General features: G+C 46.5%; 1 protein-coding gene across 1 annotated transcript in view; it reads right to left on the bottom strand.

The window, feature by feature from the left end:
• Positions 1–427: 427 nt before the first annotated feature.
• The window catches only part of VWA3B (von Willebrand factor A domain containing 3B), a 214,155-nt gene continuing 195,828 nt past the window's right edge, over positions 428–18,754 (bottom strand). Inside the window, exons 25-28 of the mRNA XM_049696472.1 lie at positions 14,915–15,039; positions 13,377–13,514; positions 10,981–11,081; positions 428–2,430 (exon numbers count right to left, since the gene is read on the bottom strand). Of these exons, the coding sequence (XP_049552429.1) occupies positions 2,076–2,430; positions 10,981–11,081; positions 13,377–13,514; positions 14,915–15,039 (719 nt within the window). The 3' untranslated portion in view covers positions 428–2,075. The remainder of the gene's footprint in view (positions 2,431–10,980; positions 11,082–13,376; positions 13,515–14,914; positions 15,040–18,754) is intronic.

Genomic DNA, 18,754 nt, shown 5'->3' on the forward strand with positions numbered 1-18,754 from the left:
TGCACCTGGCTTATGATCCAGGCCAATTATAGAGGGTAGGCTATAAAATCTGGATATATAGCTATTATTTTTAACAGATTGAATCCTTTTTATTGCTTCTTCTGTCACACGCTAAAAGTGCAGATTTATTCAGTGAAAATCAAACACACAAATTACCTGAGGCAATGCACACAGATGCACAAGAAGGATGGATGGTAACGCATCCCCTCCATTTGCTGCAGCCTGGAAACTCTCTCTAGACAGTAAGTCGGGCACTCACAGGGCTCACTTCGTTTGTTTCTCAGAGATCAATGCTTCTGTCCAATGTTTTGGAAACTGTTGTTACATACATTTTATCAGGTGGTTTAGCTGTTTCAGGTGGGGGATGGGGGTTGGGGTGGAAATCCAGTTCCTGTTATTCCATGCTGGCTGGAAGTGGAAATACGTAGTCATTATTGCAGTCTTCCCCAACACACAGAACTGGGCATGACTGTTGAAGGACAACACACTGAACATATCACTTGATGTCATTGAGCATATCATGCATTGTAATATAATATCAATACACTATTTCATATATTTGTCCTGTGGTTCATCCTTGCATCCCCGTGGAGATGAAGAGGGTAGAATAGTCTAATGGTCTCTCTGCAGCCTGGCCCACTGTGAGCACTCAATTGTTTGTTGAATAATTGAATGAATACATGCAGGCTTACATGAATGCACTCATGCATGAATGAATCACTTTGACTGTGTGAATGGATTCTTTCCTACCCGCGCCCCCCCCCCCCCAAATTCTCCACTGTGCAGACCAAACCCAGACGACTGCTCCAGAGCCTTCCTGCCCGGGTTCTGGGTGACAGGATGTCCAGTGACAGGACACTGTCCCCGGCCTTGTTCCAGATTATTTCCTCACTCCTCAATTTCTTCCTCCCTGCCTTACTACTTTTAGCCTGACGCTGAGCTGATGTCCCTTCTTCTTACATATTTTTGGAAGTGGTTAAATTCTTCACCATAACCCTGGTGACCCCTTAGCTTTTGAGAATGTTAAGTATCACTTTTAATTAGGTTGTGGATTTTAGAGTATCACAACGCTGCCCTATCATTTGTATTTGCAAAAAGCATCCAATATTTTTCTTATTAATAATCTGTACTCTATTATTATCTAGCCCTAGGGCTATTATTGACTAGAAGAAAACAATTTGGGAGACTATTTCATTTTTAAAATTAATGATGCTAATTTTACTAAAATTTTTTTGAAGTGAATACTTTGGTACCTCATTGCTAAAATGTGTTCAGAGAAAACAGTAACAGCCCAATAGTTCTGAAATGTTTCCAATGTAAGAGTTTTTATTCTGGTTCCACGCTCAGAGGTACCTACAACAGACTACAGATAAAACTAATTAGGGAGGGCTCAATAAAAATTTTCAGAAAACAGTAAAATAGGCAATGTTCAGCCTTGCAGCTCTCAGACAAGTTACTAGGTCTTAATTTCAGTCCTAACATTTAATGATAAAATCTCTAATTCTGATGAGATAATCAATTTAAAACAAGACTGCAGGCTTGGATTAGAACTACATAATTTCAAGATTAGAACTACAGATTTCAAAAAACTTGAAAATCCTATGATGGTAATCTATCAGGTTAAATTTCTGGGTGTGGGGAGTCTACCAGAAGATGGTATTCAATCAGTTCTGTGGGGGCAGGGAAAATAATAGGATAAAGAATGGTCCAGGAAAGCCAGAACCAATAAGCTCAAACAGATCCAGGTGGAGGATGGCAGGGGAGTCTACCTTTGTTACAACCGGGGAAGGCAGAGGTAGAATGAAGCATGGCCTTACCTCAGCAGAGGGGCTAGTTCCACAATGTCTGGTGGCTGAGGGCAGCCCAGGAGGAACACTGGTTCTCTTAGACATGGTTGCCACTAGACTGCTTTCAGGTTTCTCAGCGATGCTCCTCAGCGCTTTGCTGCTGTGGGTGGCTTTATAAGGGCAGGGCAGGGCAGGGCTGCTCGAGGTGGAGGTGTGGCAGCGATGGCGTGGCTGGTTGACTCCTAGACCCCACGCCGGGGACTTTCTCTGGGGAAGTGGATGTCAGCATTACTTAAGGGTGTTAGAGTTTTTGCTGTCCTGGCGCCTAAACTGGCCCGGAAACTGGGGAGTGATCTTACGTGCACTATCCTTAAGAGACATTTCAGGGTGTTCCTGAGAGAAATGATGTTGTCCCTCTCCCAGCCTGGGCTTGGGGTGTGTTTTGGGGTAGGACTCTCGGGACCTGTTTCCATGGGAAGAGTCATCTGAGTCCGAGGAGACCATCTCCTGGAGAGGTAGCCTCTTGGTGGCTTTCTTTTTCTTCCTTCTAGGGTTCTCCTGTCTTAGTGTTTGTAAATCCCCAGTGTTAACTTCTTTGATTGGCCATATTAGGAGAGTAGAGTTCTTTATCTCCATGTCTTCCCTAGAGAGAGAGAAAGAGAGTGAGAGAGAGAGATCAGGGTTATCCTGGTCTGGATGGCTGCTGTGTCTACAGAAATGTTCAAGCCAAGAGAAAACAAGTGTGGTGAGGATGTGGATAAAAAGGAACCCTCGTGCACTGCTGGTGGGAATGTAAACTGGTACCGCCACTATGGAGAGCAGTAGGGAGGTTCCTCAAAAAAATTAAAAGTAGAACTACCATGTGATCCAGCAATTCCACTTCTGGGTATATACCCAAAGGAAATGAGATCAGTATCTTGAAGAGATATCTCCACTCTCATGTTCATTGCAGCATTATTGACAATAGTCAAGACACGGTAACAACCTAAGTGTCCATTGATGGACGAATGGATAAAGAAAATGTGATATACATGGCATATTATTTACCCATAAGAAAGAAGGAAATTTGCCATTTGTGACAACATGGATGGACCTTGAGGGCATTATGCTAACTGAAATACGTCAGACAGAGAAAGACAAATACTGTATGATCTCACTCATATGTGAATCTAAAAAGAGCCAAACTCACAGAAACAGAGAATAGCATGATGGTTGCCAGGGGCTGGGGAGGTGGGAGAAATGGGGAGATGTTGGTCAAAGGGTATAAAAAAATAAGAGAAAATATATCGGGCAGTTTATTTATCTAGAAGTGTCATCCTTCAAAGAAGGCGTCTTGGGAACACCACGACCCCATCTCAGCCAGGCCATCATGGCATACCATTTCAGGAACTTGCCTTTTTCAGGGCCTTTAGGGTAAAGTAAGGACACCAGCTGTTCAACCTTATTTTGTTCCCATAATCAGTACCTGCCACCTTGATCACCCATCTTTCACTCTGAGTAACTTTGCCATGGCTGCTTCAGATCCTTTTGGAAATTGTCAAGAAAAAAATTAGTAGAGTGGAAAAAGATTTTTAGTTACTTTTAAATAGAAAATTTCATCAATCAAATTCCTCTTCAAAGGATCAAGATTCACCACATGTGATACTTTTCAAAGATTGGCTCAAGGACTCAGGAGGTGATTTCCAAGAGACATTAAAAAATTGGCCTGACCAGTTCACACGCATTAGGATAGCTATTGCCAAAAAAAGAAGAAAAAAAAAAATCAAGAAGTAACAAGTGTTGGCAAGGATGTAGAGAAACTGGAATCCTTGTGCGCTGATGGGAATGTGAAGTGGTACAGCTGCTGTGGGAAACAGTGTGGCAGTTCCTCAAAATACTAAAAATAGAATTATATCATCCAGAAATTCCACTTATGGGTATGTACTCACAAGAATAAAAGCAGGGACCCAGATACAGATATCTGCACACTGATGTTCATAGCAGCATTATTCACAATAGCCAAAAGGTAAAAGAAGCCCAAGTGTTCATTGACGGATAAATGAACAAACAAAATAGGATATATACACGCAATGGAATATTGTTGAGCCTTAAACAGGGAGGAAATTCTGGCATTTGCTGTGACGTGGACGAACGTTAAGCTGAGTGAAATAAGGCAGTCACAAAATGGCAAACACTATGATTCCGCGTAGATGAGGTAGTACCCGGAGTCGTCAAGATCACAGAGACAGAACATAAAACGGTGGTTGCCAAAGGCTGAGGGGAAGAGGGAGTGGGGAGTCCGTGTTCACGGGTGCAGAATTTCAATCTGAGAAACTGAGGAAAAGCTCTGGAGATGAATGGTGGCGATGGTTGCACAACCACGTGAATGTACTTAATGCCACGGAACTGCACGCTTAAAAGTGGTTAAAATGGTCACTTTTATGTTATGTATATTTTACTACAATAAAACAGCTGGCCTTAGCAATAGCAGGAGCATTGGAAAAAGGCTTCCCAGGAGGCCACCAACAAGATTATCTTTAAATACAAGGCCAGCGCCTGTGTGGATGGGTAAGTTCTGTGAGGCCAGGTTCTCAGAGACTCGAAATCACGCCGCAAGACTGTAATCACCAACCCTGTTCTTTGAAATCTAAAATCTTATCCACCGCACCACCATCAATTCTCCCGCAACTCACTACGCTGCTCCAGAGGAGACTAAGTTGATACATACTATTGCCTTTCAGAGGTTTTCTCTGTTTCCCATATATTAGAGTTGGTCGCAGTCCAGTCTATAACCTATCAGCTCTCCGACAGAAGAGCAGCAAGGAAGGAATGCGAAGAAGAGAGTTTTCCGGGTGTACTGAAGGCACCCAAAGAGTAAGGCAGAGGAGAGGCCTAGCGGCCCACCTGAAGGACACTAGGAGATGATCTTGGAAGGAACCCAGGAAGAAGAGCATGAAAGACCGAGAAGCAACGTGTGTCCAGCCCTCCCTCAGTAGGGGGTTGGTCACATAAGTGGTGGACCACCTGGACAACTAGATTTGAGGCAGGCAATAATGAAACAAGAAGTGCCCTTGTCCTGTAAAGACGCAAGTAACATATTAAGTAGAAAAAATGGTGTAGAACAGAACGTACGTTACGTGTTCATTTCTGTTATTAAGATTGTGAATATGGGGGATGACTGGAAACCTTCACATCCGTCTCTTAATAGTTGCCTCAGAGAAACGGATTCCAGGAGAATTGCCACTTTCTCCACATTAAGAAGTCTTTTTTCAACTGTCATAAATGATTAAGAGAAACAAAGGTTTCTGTTTTGAGGAAAGAGAAGCAAAATAGCAGAGAAAACTCTAGAAGGAAATACATCAAAATGCAAATGGCAATCACTCTTGAAATGTGGAACTACGGATGGTTTTTATATTCCTTTTGTGTTTTGCTTTTAATTCCTAAATTATATTAACTATGCATTACTTTTTGAATAAGAATAAAACAGTGTAAGTTAGCACGATTCGAATAAAAATGGGCTGGGATTTTGATCAAGGAAAAGCCTTTACATCAACCAAGTAGATGCTGCTAGGCTACCCTATTATATCCTCCAGAATGACTGATGTCGACCAAGTTCAAGATATTCCACAAGGAAATGTCCCCTTATAGGATGGGGGAGCAGGGTAGGTGTGAATCTGATGTGACAGCTTTTATCCACGCCCCCCGGCCCCCCACGCGCCCTCACTCTGCTCTGTGGGAAGGGGAAGGGCGGCCATGCTCCTGACTTCAGCCAGTGGACATTCTCCACCAGCACACCAGGAAGGGCCCTGCTAAGTGGCTTTCTTTTGCCCTATTTCATGCCCAAACTGAATTCGATTTAGCGCCCTACGAATTATTTTAGGCTACAGAGTTGGTCAACACTTCAGGGGATCGTGGAGGAGCCAGGCACCGTGCCCTCCTTCACTGGCTCTTCAGAGCAGCTCGTTCCGCTACGGGGAAGAGTTCTGAGCATCCTGTCCATGCTCTCCTTGGGTCAAAATCCACCGCATTCACCTGACCTGGGCATCATCAGTTTGCCCGTATTCTTGCTGGCTCCCTGAGGCCTCATGTCTATTCTGCCCTAAGTGTGTCTCTGTTGGCAAGGCCATCTTAGAACATAAAGACCAGGAGGACGTCTGGTGTAGGTACCGGATACACGTTTGACGAGGGCCAGGAGGCCCCTGAGTTTTAACAACGGAAGGGGCAGAAAAAGGAGAGACTGAGAAGAAAAGGCAGTTTTTGCTATCCAGATTGCTCTCACTGGCCCTCAGGGGTAATGAATCACCACGACTGTCTGTGCTCTTGTCCCAAGTACAAGCACGCCTTCTTCCCAAGTACTTCCCAAGTATAAGCACACTTCCGGGCAATGGCGCCTGTCCCTCTGGATAAGGTAGGACACTCATAGACAGGGTTATGGCGGAACTGCTTGTTTTCCAGGCCTTAGGAAATGGGGCTCCTGATCTGGCCAGAAGGGACCGAGGGAGCTGATGACATACACAGGCTTAATGATTTCCAGAGGCACAGCTCCTTCTAAGGGAAAAATAGTCAGTAGTGACCGGGTGAGAGGATGGGAGTGATTCATCTCAGAGGCAGCACTGAATCTTGAAGTTTTAATTGATGACTTAATATCCCTGCTGTCAGGAAGGCAATGTGAGGCCATGCTACGTGGATAAGGGGAGGAGGGTTCAACAATATGGGAATTATCATTTCCTTTGGGGGCACAGTCCTAAATCCGAATAGCTTGATGGAAAATTGCTAAACTGCTCAAAGAAAGGTAACGAGAGGCTAATATTTTGTGTAATAGGAATTAAGAGCTGGCTGCAGACCCAGACACACCACATCAGAACGCTGGGAGGGGGCTCTCCCCTCCAGGATTCTCCTACCCAGCACGTCCCCAAGACCACACGGTTATAATTGTGCACCAAGGGAAGAACACTCTTGTCTTCAACAACCTCCTTCAGACGCCCAGTGATTTTTCCGGAGCACAGAGGAAATGATTAGTCCAATCTGGTTCTCCTGTGATCCCGTTTAGAATGTCGCTCATTATTTCAAGAAATCAAACTCCCTCTGTGGTGAATCTTCTTAAAGAGGAAACTTGAAGGTAATTTGCCCAAGCCTTGTTCTGTCAACAAGGAAGGGAGGATGGATTCCAGTTCGGCTGTGAGGGGTTTCCTGCCAGTTACACGGCACCAGAGGCGCCCTGCCCAGAGGAGCACGTGGTCCCCACCTGTGGGTGGTTGAGTAACACCTGCTAGAGGCACTTCCCTTCAATGGAGAAAACCGGAAGTCAGAGCATGAAGCCCAGCAAACACGCTTTCCCTGAAGGAGCCGGAGGCCGCAGCCTTCTGATGTGAACAGGACCCCAGGGCAGGCAGTCAGGGAAGACCTCGTGCTGTGAATCTCCGGCCTGGCAAGGAGGGAGGATGCCAAAATGAAGGAAAATTCCTTCTGGCTCCCTTGCCTTTTGGAGTTAGGAGAAATTACATGTGTGTTCTCTAAATGGAGAAAGTTACTGACAGGTTAGGGACTATTTGCATTCAGAACAGACATCTCTGATGGCGTGAAATGCAGAAAAAGCTCAGGGACTTTCCTGAAGGTAAGGCAAGGCAAGAGCAATCATTTCCCTCCACCAGACACACCTCTCTCAGCGGTGCTGTCAGAGAATGCAATCGTCAGGTTTCAAAGGAATGAGAAAATTGGAAGACCCTCACCTGACTTCATATCACAAACATGGTAATACTAAAACTCTCTCCTTTAAGGACTAGTTATTTGGAATTTAGCAAAATGGGTAACATATTTTGCAAGACAACCTTGCTATAAGTCTTCAAGAATCATTTTTGTCGGGCTTCCCTGGTGGCGCAGTGGTTGAGAGTCCGCCTGCCGATGCAGGGGACACGGGTTCGTGTCCCGGTCCGGGAGGATCCCACATGCCGTGGGGCGGCTGGGCCCGTGAGCCATGGCCACTGAGCCTGCGCGTCTGGAGCCTGTGCTCCGCAACAGGAGAGGCTGCAATAGTGAGAGGCCCATGTACCATTAAAAAAAAAAAAAAAAAAAGAATCATTTGTGTCGAATTTTGAATTGAAAATGAAAATTTGTATCAGCTGTGGCCATATTCAACCAATTTTGAACCCTTTACCTTCCAAATACTTTTCTTCCTGCCTTTCACTGTGTACAAGCCTTGTTAGGAACCAGAGGAGGGGCTTGCAGAAAATACTCTCAGTGACCCCAAACTGAAGACCCCAAGAAGGAAGAAAAAGAGGAGGGGCAGAGGGTGGAGAGCTGGATGTCTGGCATCCTGGTCCACAGCTGTCTGGGACCATATACCCCTTGTCTTACCAACCCCCAATGGATGGTTATAGTGGATTCAGTATTTTAAAATTAAATTTGGCCATACGATGTCCCGTTGAAGTTGTGACCTACAGTACATTTCTTTAATTAGCCCATGAAGAAAGCACCACGATCTTTTTTTTTTTTTTTAAATGGTCTCATCTCAGGTAAGAGTGTGAAGATTTACTAAAGAACAACCAAAGGGAGGTGGCACATTTAGAAAGGAGGTGAGAAAGAGTTTCTGATGAGAAAGGACCTACCAGAAGGAAATCCCAGTGTAGATACAAAATAAGACCTACGCCTTTATTCTGTGTGCTCACATCTACCAGCCCTGATTATGGAAACAGAGACAGATTAAGCTCTGAACGTAGCGGGCTGGATGTGACCTCTGCTTAGGAGAATTAAATGCCGTCTCTTTCTAACGGAGAGGCAGCTAGAGCAACAAAACAGTGGAAATTACAATGGGAGACAAGGGGGGGTCAATGAACGCTTCCGCTGTATAAAGCCCCAGGAGCTGGGGTAGGCAACTAGCCGCAGAGCTTTAAATAAGGCCTGGGGTAGTACTAAGGCAGAAAATAATGAAAGGTCTTTCTCAACATAGAAAGAACTTTATTTTAATTCTAAAATAGTGATGGATAATACTGAGTTTAGTGAAGATGGTACCTAGACAATACCTAGACACGTGTATCCACAGTCCGTTATGAGGTACTGTAAGTTGGATATCATACTGCTTGAGTAGGATTGTGAGACAACAAAAGTGCTCTTATTTAAAATGATATATTCATCTAGAAAAAGACTGAAGGATTGTAGAATATATTTTCAACAATCATGCCTAACAGAAGCTTCTCTGTGGAACTACATGCCCCTCAAGGAGCCTTGCTGGGCGTCCCCTAGTATTTGTGTGTTCACTGGTTCATTCTTCAAAGAGTCCTTGGGTACATCCTGTGGGCTGGACCCTGGCAACCAGGATTTAGAAGCAGATAGAACCTTGCCCCCGCTTTCAAGGACTGACGCCTAGTAGGGGTGATGGTCCTGAAAGTACATGGCCCAACACAAGGTAAAATTCCTATAATGAAAACGTCTACAGGATGCAGTGGAATCGCCTCACCACATAGGGCTGGAGTCCTGGAACACAGGGCTTGCGTTCAATGTTGGAGTTCCCCAGGTGGCCAAGGGCAAGAATAGCATTCCAGGGAGGAGATACTTAGTCTCTGCAAAGGTACAGAGCCTTGAAAAAGCACAGCATGGGAAAAAAACTGCAAGTTTTTTTAATGGTTAGTTTACAAATTTAATATGGTTAGTGTGCAGAGGGGCTTTTGGGAGGTTTGTTGGGGAGTGGCTAGGGGAGAAGTAAGGCCAGCTAGGCAGGCCTGGTTCAGGGCAACAAAAGGCTAAGCTAGGATAAGAAGAGGGATGGGGGGCGGGGTTCGTCGGAGAGGGGCAAGAGCAGATTTACACGTGAGGAAGATTCCTCTGCTCAGCACTTAGGGGAGATGGCAGGACCTCGGGGCAGGAGGAGGCCTCAGGAAATGAGAGCACTTGTGCCGCCAAGCTGAGAAATATTTGCAAGCTGTTTATGGAATGTGTATACCTCTAACTAAATCCACTTCTTACCTATCACTTTGTCTCTTCACTGAATTCTTTCTGTGATGCGACGACGTAAAGAACCTGAGCTTCCAGGTGTGTGAGACCAGGTGTGTGATCTCAGTTAAAATACAGTGGGTTCAACTCCCAATCTGGATTTTGGCTGGATTCGAGTCCCAGCCCGTGGGTTCAAGTCCCAGTCTGAGTTGTGCGGTTTCAGATCTGGGTGGCGAAGGGAGAGGAGGGTGCTGGGTCACACTGCAGCAGGCAAGGAGGTCTAGTTATTTAGGATCGTGTGTGCACACATGCATGTGTGCGTGCAAACAGAAGAGGCAATTTGGGGGTTTTGCAGAGGTGAAGGAATCGGTGGAGAGGAGCTAAGGAGAGAGGGGAGGAGAGTCCAGGGGTAAATCACAGAGCAAGGACCTGGGCAGGGGGGGACAGGCCTGCCGGACGGATCAGCATTGGATGAGGAGGGACTCTGACATCAAGGGGAGAGATCCAGGCTTCCACAAGCCCAGAGGTGAGGAAAGCAGAGCAGGAAGAGAATGTTTGGTGGTTTCTGTTTATGAAGCACAAGGTGAGGCCACTGGGAGGTTGAAGGTTGGCACCCAAAGACGGCTCAACCCGTGCTCAAAATCCACCTTCACCTCCAAGGGCAGGGCTCTGACTCCAACTTTGATGCCCCTCGTTGGCCCCATGGACTTGGTCTTGCCTGCTCTTCAGGCCTCAGCTTTTTCTTACTGATTTTGCTTTAATCCACCTTTCCAGCTGTGAGCCATCCTGCTGCCTCAGTTGAAAATGTGTTTACCCCACTGTCGCCCCTGGAAACCACCACCCACCCACCCACACTCACCTGAGCACGGGCAAGCCAGGGCCAGCACCTCACTCTCACCCCCAACAGGGAGAGGTGATGGGTGATTAGTCCCAAGTGCAACTTAGTCTAACCTGTGCTTTACAGTGAGGCTTCATTAGAAGACCCTGAATCCTTACAAATAAGAGGAAAATAATTCCTTCAGAGTCACGACAGGATTGAAAGCTTTGCTGAAGGGTCAGTAAAATACATAATGTTGAATTTGAGATTAGAACAAGATAGACAAATAACCAGCAGGTAAAAGCTGTGACGTTGAAGGAACAATCATCATAGACTTGCACTTTGGTAGGAAGTCCTCCACCTTTGCTTTTCTCCCCAAGTATGTAGAGATAGTGGGTCTCAACTCAGAAACAGATTAAAAGTGCCAAGATATAAATAAAATTCAGAAAGTAGAAAGTTGGGTCCACTTACACTTTTGAATCCTCCTGAATTGGGGGTGACTTAATATGAGCGCAAGAGAGGGCATATTTGTTTTGGCTGATCTTAATAAGTGCACTCCGAGGGCAAAATCCCTGTAATAATACCAAAAGAGTTCATTCAATTTAAATCAGAAATGTCCACAATGCAGATGTAATTTTAATCTAGCTCAACCCACTGTAACAGCTACCAGCCATTATCCTGTTCCGGGCAGCGTAAATGCAGAGTCCAGCTTGACAAGTTTACGCTGAATAAAGGTCATCACTGAGTCCTTCCTGTCATTTCTCCACATCCTGGATCATTTGTCAAGTACACCATTTGTCAAGGTGTGTGTGTGTGTGTGTGTGTGTGTGTGTGTGCGCGCGCGCGCACGTGCATCCACTGATGTACACGCGCGCACACAGACACACACAGACACACACCTTCATATAACCACCTTCCTTTCTAGCTTAAGTCCAGCCTTGGCCATCTCTTTCCTGGACTTATGAACTATCACCACCACCCCACGCTGTACGTCCCACTGTCAGCCCCTGGGTCTCCCAGAATTTCTATCAGAACTGTTCTCAGCATCCATCCCCAAGACCATGCCGTCTAGTCCAGGGCCCCACTGCCAAGTGGTAACCTGCAAGGTCCTTCCTGGGTTCTGAGGCTCTTCCTCAGGGATCCTGGGTCACCAGCTACATCTCTCCCCACACCGGGGACCCACCCACAGGCATCTCGTCAAACGTCCCTTGATCTGCTTTCTCCTCTCTTGCCTGGTAGATGTCCCCAGACCAGGGCCACCTGGCAGAGATGCTTCCCACCCGCTGCCCTTCCAGGCTCCTTCAATGTCATCCAAACAGCTCCAGGAAAGTCCATTATCTCTCACGGTTTTTCCTGGGTTGGTGAGAAGATGCCCTTTCTCCCTCTTATTCTGTCGGATGGGATACAGTGCTCCTGCGGCCACTGGCTCTGACGGCCTTCACTCACCCATCCTACATTTCATCCCTTCATCCTAAAATTCATTCACCATGACCCCTTCCCTTATGGACATACCCCATGCTACAGTCAAGAATCGATTAGAGATTCACTTTGTTATACAGCAGAAACTAACACAACAATGTAAAGCAATTATACTTCAATAAAGATGTTTAAAAAAAAAGAACTGATTAGATATTTTTGTTCTGTTTACTAGGCATTTGGGCATAGACAGTTAGAGTGCAGGCCACGGAATCAGACTGCCTGGGTTCAAAGCCTGTAACACCGCTCACCCTGGGTGTGACTTCACCTCTCTGCGTCAGGTTCCTTATCTGAAAATGGGGATAAGAGTACCTACCTCACAGCGTTCTGAGCAGCCAGCTGTTCACTATGTGTGAAGCACCTGGGTTAGGACCTGTGCCACATAGTAAGTGCTGAATAAGTTAGCACGACTCTTTCGTTTGCTGCTTTTCGCTTGCCAATCCATTTTCCAGGCGTATTAAGTGGGCCATCAGAACATGTTATTTCCATTAGAAAACATCGTTCATTCAAGTACCTCATAAAGCAATTGTGAGAACTTGCTCTTCACCAGCAGTGGTACCAGGGATGCAAAGATGGATAGGACCCGGTCCCTGCCTTTAAGGAGTTGGGAGATTGGTGAGGGAGCCGGGGCGGAAGGAAGGCAGGACAGTGTGCAGGGGAACCTGAGGGCCTCAGCAGAGATCAGGCAGCATCTTCGGGTGACAGGAGTTTTTATAGAAAGAAGATGGGGAGAGTGGTCCAGGAAGGGTTAAAACGCAGGGGCTTGGGAAAGCCCACTGTGTTCGGGAAGCAGTGAACCTTCCATAGGGCTGGTAGCCAAGCTCACGGGGCAGGTGGGGGGGTCAGGCGGGGGTCGGGCTGGGCTTTTCCTTGAGGTTGCCGAGAAGTGTGTGTGTGCGCTTGTGTGTAGGGGGGGTGAGGGACAGGGGGCACATCAGGTAGGCAAGTGACATCATCAGATTTGTAAACTGATAATGATTTTTTTCCTAAAACTTTTAGGAAAAATACAGAGGGAACAGCAGCAGTAGCAGCAGGGAGAGAGAGAGAAAGTGGGGCTGTAAGAACCTGGGGAGGCCCTTGACGAAGCCGGAATTGGTGCGAGCCTCCCCAGACCCCAAACGTGGGACGAGAGCCCCAAAGACCATCTGACAGAGGAGTGAGGAGGTCACGGCGACCTTCGCAAAGGCGGATTTTGTGTTGTACAGAGGACAGGACTCTAACCACAGCGGGTGGATGTGCAGGGGGAATAGAAACAGCCAGGGAGATCGCTCTTTCGAGACATCTGGCGGTGCCAGGAGAGAGCCAGGCATTGCCTGCAAGAAAGGCAGGGGTAAAAGGAAGCCACTTTCTGCCTAGCGAGAATGTTCTTTTCTGAGTGAAAGTCTACTTACTCTCCGGCTGTTACATTTTAAGACTGTGTAGACTTTATCTTCAGCCACATCTTGATTTGGAACAGCTATGACAACGGCAGGCACATAGAAGCCAAACCCTCGGGGTATCACAACTTTGGCAAACACATAATCTCCAACCTGTAGATGAGAACATCTTTCACGGCAAATATTTCGCTTATCCATCTTAGAGACAATATTCATATAAGCTTGCTTTTAAAACACCCCAAGACGACTAGCAAGTACTGATGCTAGAATTCAAATACATATTTTTTTTCCTCGGTTGGAAAGAGTCGCTAGGTCCAAAATTCCCTGGGCTCATTGGGCCACAGCTGGAATTTTGTGACCAGTTTGGGGAAGCCGCATTTTAGCAGGGCTTCCCCTGACAAGGGTCTCAGGGACAGTCAGCAAGATGGTGAGGGGTCTGGAAACCATATCTTACAAAGACTGGTCGAAGGAAGCTGTAATGTTTCACATGAGGGCCAGGGAGAGAATCGACGGTGCCCTCCTGTGTCTGAAGGGTTATCGGGGACAGAGGAGAGGAGCAGATTGGTTTAATGTGGTTCCAAAGCTCACACCTGGAGTCCATGGGAAAAAGTCCCAAGAGATAACTTCCAGCAGAAAGAAAGTCTTGTGAAGGGTCATACAAAGCTGCAGGGCACCTGTCAGATGGAGAGGATTCACGGTCAGGGGGAAAGTGCACTGATGTGCCCTCTGAGTGTGCCCAGGGGGAGGTGGGAACAGACAACCAGTGTGAATCCTACGAGCACTCTTCCTCCTGGCTCACACTATCCAAGAAACAGCAGCAGTGCAGCTCTGGAGGGTCTTCTCTCTACACTCTCGCCTTGGTGCGGGGATGAGGATAGCACAGGAGGACGTGCCAGACACGGCACAGCTCTGATGAATTTATAAGCAGAAGAGAACACGTCAGCCCGGCTCACCCCTGGAATGCATGTTCAGGGGTAACTGCATTATGGCAACAAGGGCTGGCATCAACTGACTACAACGTCAAGGAAAGGGCTCCCTCTGCCTTTGTTATTAAATTCGTTTTAGTATAATCTTCTGCAGTGAAAGCTTCAAGAGCACGAGCAGTTACAGCAACTCCCGCCCACGACCATCCATTGTCTGTAAAGCAACAAGAGCCTCAGGGCAATGCAAGCAGGTCTGTGCAGTCCTGAGCTACTTAACAGGGCGTTAGCAGATCAGGGTCAGGAGCAAAGCAATTGCTGGGCAAGGGGTCATAGGAAGAGGGGTCACTGTTATCCAGAGCTCTAGGAACGGTGGAAAGGGGCCCAGGGGGCTTCCCTGGTGGCGCAGTGGTTGGGAGTCCACCTGCTGATGCAGGGGACGTGGGTTTGTGCCCCGGTCCGGGAGGATCCCACATGCCGCGGAGCGGCTGGGCCCGTGAGCCATGGCCGCTGAGCCTGCGCGTCCGGAGACTGTGCTCCGCAACGGGAGAGGCCACAACAGTGAGAGGCCCGGGTACCGCAAAAAAAAAAAAAAAAGGGGGGGGCCCTGGAACAGATGGCTGGAGCAGGTACCTGGAGCAGTGGGCAGGGCATGGCGCCCCCCACAGGTGTGATGAACGAGATGGGCACGACCTTGGTGTCGCCACACCTGAAGCCCACGAGCGCGTGGGTGGGGCTCACACACTTCTTCACAACCCCTGTAAGGAATCACATTTAAAATAAAACAGAAAGGCAATGCTTATTCCCTTAGGCTTGCCCCATCCCGTTGGTCAAGCTAAGTTACAGCACTTTGCCTGCTTACATCACTGTGCCCCTTGGTTTCTCCACCAGATAACACTGGATACTCTATGATGCCTGCTGGGGTTGACCAACTCAGAGTGCAGTGCCGTGCTCTGCTCTAGAGCTGAGCTGGGAAGCTAAGAGAATGCGTGGAAACTTGTTCAACCAGCATTACCAGCAGCCATCCTGCTGGGAACACTGTTCCTAGAAATATCCTTTCCCTGGACACTTCCTAACGTCTGATTCCCTTATTTATTTTAGTCATATTTCCTTCTATAATACTTGGAGACAGAAAATCGTTGTTAGTATACACACTACTATATATAAAATAGATAACTAATAAGGACCTACTGTCCAGCACAGGGAACACTACTCAATACTCTGTAATGACCTATATGGGAATAGAATCTAAAACAGAGTGGATGTAGGTATATGTATGACTGATTCACTTTGCTGTACACCTGAAACTAACACAACATTGTAAATCAACTATACTCCAATAAAAATTTAAAAAAGGAAAATCATTGTTAAATTGTGAAAGTGAAAGGAAATATGAATTTTCATCCTCAGCTTTTCATCTAATATTATACACCCCACAGTGTCCCTAAAATGTACAATCAGAAAAGGAAGAAAAAAGGAAGCAAGAAGTTTTCTCGTCTTTTAGTTACGTGCAGAGATTATTGTAACAGGAAAAGAAAATATTGGTGTTAAGGTTCACATATTTTGTCATTTATCCTAGTTGAAATTTATTATATTTTCCCATTTAAAAGGGATTATAAACACTGGGGGAACGTTTTGACTTCCCCGGCAGTAACAGCTGCACTTGGACCCCCTAGTTTGAGACAGAAATGTGCTCGTCCCCACTGGGCTCCCACAGCGTGAGTGCCCGGCATCCTCGCCCCAGCTCACACACCGGCGTTCGCAAAGTCCTATGTGCTTTCAGGTGGCAAAGAAACAGCTGCTGATTTTCATCTCAAGTCCAGGTGTCTTGTTTTAAATGGCCAAAGAAAGGGAAAACTTATTTTTTTAAAACACACCACACACACATGAAAACCAGCTTTATATTGTCTGTTTTCTTATTGGACTAGATGTTCGGTTTGGCTTCTGAAATATTCTTTACACATAGGTCACACATTTTCTACCATAAACTGACTCTACCCTTTTAATTAGGAAAACTAACACTATTTTTTAGGAAGAATTCCTATTATGAAAACGAAGAACCTCTCTGAGTTGAGGAGAATCCTAGCAGCCCCAGCACACAAGCCCATCCCAACCCACCCCGACCCCGGCCCTGCCCCAGGCAGGGGTAAAGGTCTGGGCTGCCAAGATGACCTTGTTGGCCAGTAGGACACTCCTCAAATTCTTAGCCTTTGGGACTTTGCAGAATCCAGTCTTAAACCTGGGATGCAGTTTTTCAGGTATCTGCCTCAGGTGAGTAGCTGTGTGACTGGACGGCCTGCGGCGTCTAAGCCATGTATCGGCTGCCTTTTACAGAAAAAGGCTGCTGACCCCTGCTCGAGACCGTTAGACCTAGACTTTTGGTATGTTACTACCAGCTCTTTTTTTTTTTTAAATCTCTTTCCTCATCTTTTATTCTGATAACAAGCAAAATAGCTCACTTAGTGTCTTGTATTCTTTTTTAATTTTATTTTATTTATTTTTTTATACAGCAGGTTCTTATTAGTCATCCATTTTATACATATTAGTGTATACATGTCAATCCCAATCTCCCAGTTCATCCCACCACCACCTCCCCCCGCCACTTCCCCCCTTGGTGTCCATACGTTTGTTCTCTACATCTGTGTCTCTATTTCTGCCCTGCAGACAGGTTCATCTGTGCCATTTTTCTAGGTTCCACAAATATGCATTAATATACGATATTTGTTTTTCTCTTTCTGACTTACTTCACTCTGTATGACAGTCTCTAGATCCATCCACATCTCTACAAATGACCCAATTTCGTTCCTTTTTATGGCTGAGTAATATTCCATTGTATATATGTACCACATCTTCTTTATCCATTCATCTGTCGATGGGCAATTTAGACTACCAGCTCTTTTATGTTCCAGTCTCTGCAGATGTGGACCTTTGTTCGCCTCCAGAAATTAGTGTAGTTTCTCCCAATCTAACTCTAGAACCAGCCTCATGGTGCTGACACCTGGCTGTCCTCCAAGGCGGGAGGACCCAGAGCTGCTGGCCTGTTTGGTCACGGCTCAGCCTCTGCACTTACCCCTTCTCCACCTCATTAAGGAGTTGCTACCATTTCTAGGCCCTGATTCAAGATCAGCTTCCGATTTCTGGCTGCCCTTGCACTGCAGCTTCTCTTTGCCCTCAGCCTCAGAGAGGTGAGATGGTGTTTCCTGCTCTGAAATGTCTCCTGGGACCATGTGAGGGGACTGGGCTCTGGAGGTTGGACCAGCAGGCAGAAAGAAGCATCTCTACTCCGTCATCTTCCTGGGTACGAATGGGCCTCCCCACCTCAGTCAGGGGGCTCTCCTATACCCAGGTGTGGGGGAAAAGGGGGCACACGTTAGTTGAGACCCTCAGGAAAACACTGCCTGTGCCCAGAGGTCAGGGGAGTGAAGAAACAGTCTAGGCAGACAGCATGGGTGAGTTCATTTGGTGAAAAAAGCCGCAATGGTTTTCAATCTTCGCTCCAAACAGGAATTTCTCAGGCTGGACAGCGGATTTTTTTTTTAACCTCTGGCTATAAGGACCTTCCGATATTCACAGCCCGGCTCGAATCCCATTTCCTGAAAAGGGCGTCAGTTCTGCTCCCCCAGAAGCATCCCCTCCACCTGCCCCCCTCCGCTGAATGCCAGCCTACACGTCTAGTCATCACATTCTCTTCTTCTTTAGTCTCAGAGGTTTCCTTTAGAGCGCACTGTGCTGGTTTTTGCCTTTTCAAATTGCTCTTAAAGTTTGAAAGCTGTTGTTAAAGTTTTTAAACTGCAAGCGCTCCCTCCACCCCCAGGTGAGGACCCCAGGTGAGGACCCCAGGTGAGTTGTTTATATCTCCCAAGAGGAGATAATAGAAAAACTCTACAGGTAATGAACACTTGCCAATTTCAAGATGCTGTACATTATCATATTTAATCTACACCATGATCTTATGGGGGGTTTAACTGTTTTAAATCTCATTTGGCAAGATAAGGAAACAGGCTCAGAGAACTTCAGTGATTCCAGTCACACGGCTGGTAGAGGCAAGAGGCAGACTTCGAATAAATAAAAACTTAGGATTGTCTGACCCTAAATCATGACCCCTGAGAAAGTATTCAGTCCTCCCCCACCCCAACCTTTTTCTTCCGTTATAACTTGTTCCAACGACATAGTGCAGAAATCTTGCAACCCAGACTTTTCGTCACTGAATTTCCTGAGATAAAATGCTGCTTCTTGCTAAACAATGGGAAGGATGACCCAATTCCTACAAATAATGATTTAAAATAAGGTTCTGAAGTGTGTCTGCCTCCCTGCCTTTCAGCATCCTAATAAGCCAGGCTACCAGCTTGTCCCTTCTGTTCTGCACGACGCAATCCTTCCTCAACTAGTGAATCCACACTGACCCCTGAATAGAGTTAGCCATACGGAAATCCCTGCCCTGATTCCCAAGGATGGCAGCAACAACTGGGTCAG

This window comes from Orcinus orca, chromosome 13 (assembly GCF_937001465.1).
Source record: "Orcinus orca chromosome 13, mOrcOrc1.1, whole genome shotgun sequence".
Taxonomy (NCBI): Eukaryota; Metazoa; Chordata; class Mammalia; order Artiodactyla; family Delphinidae; genus Orcinus; species Orcinus orca.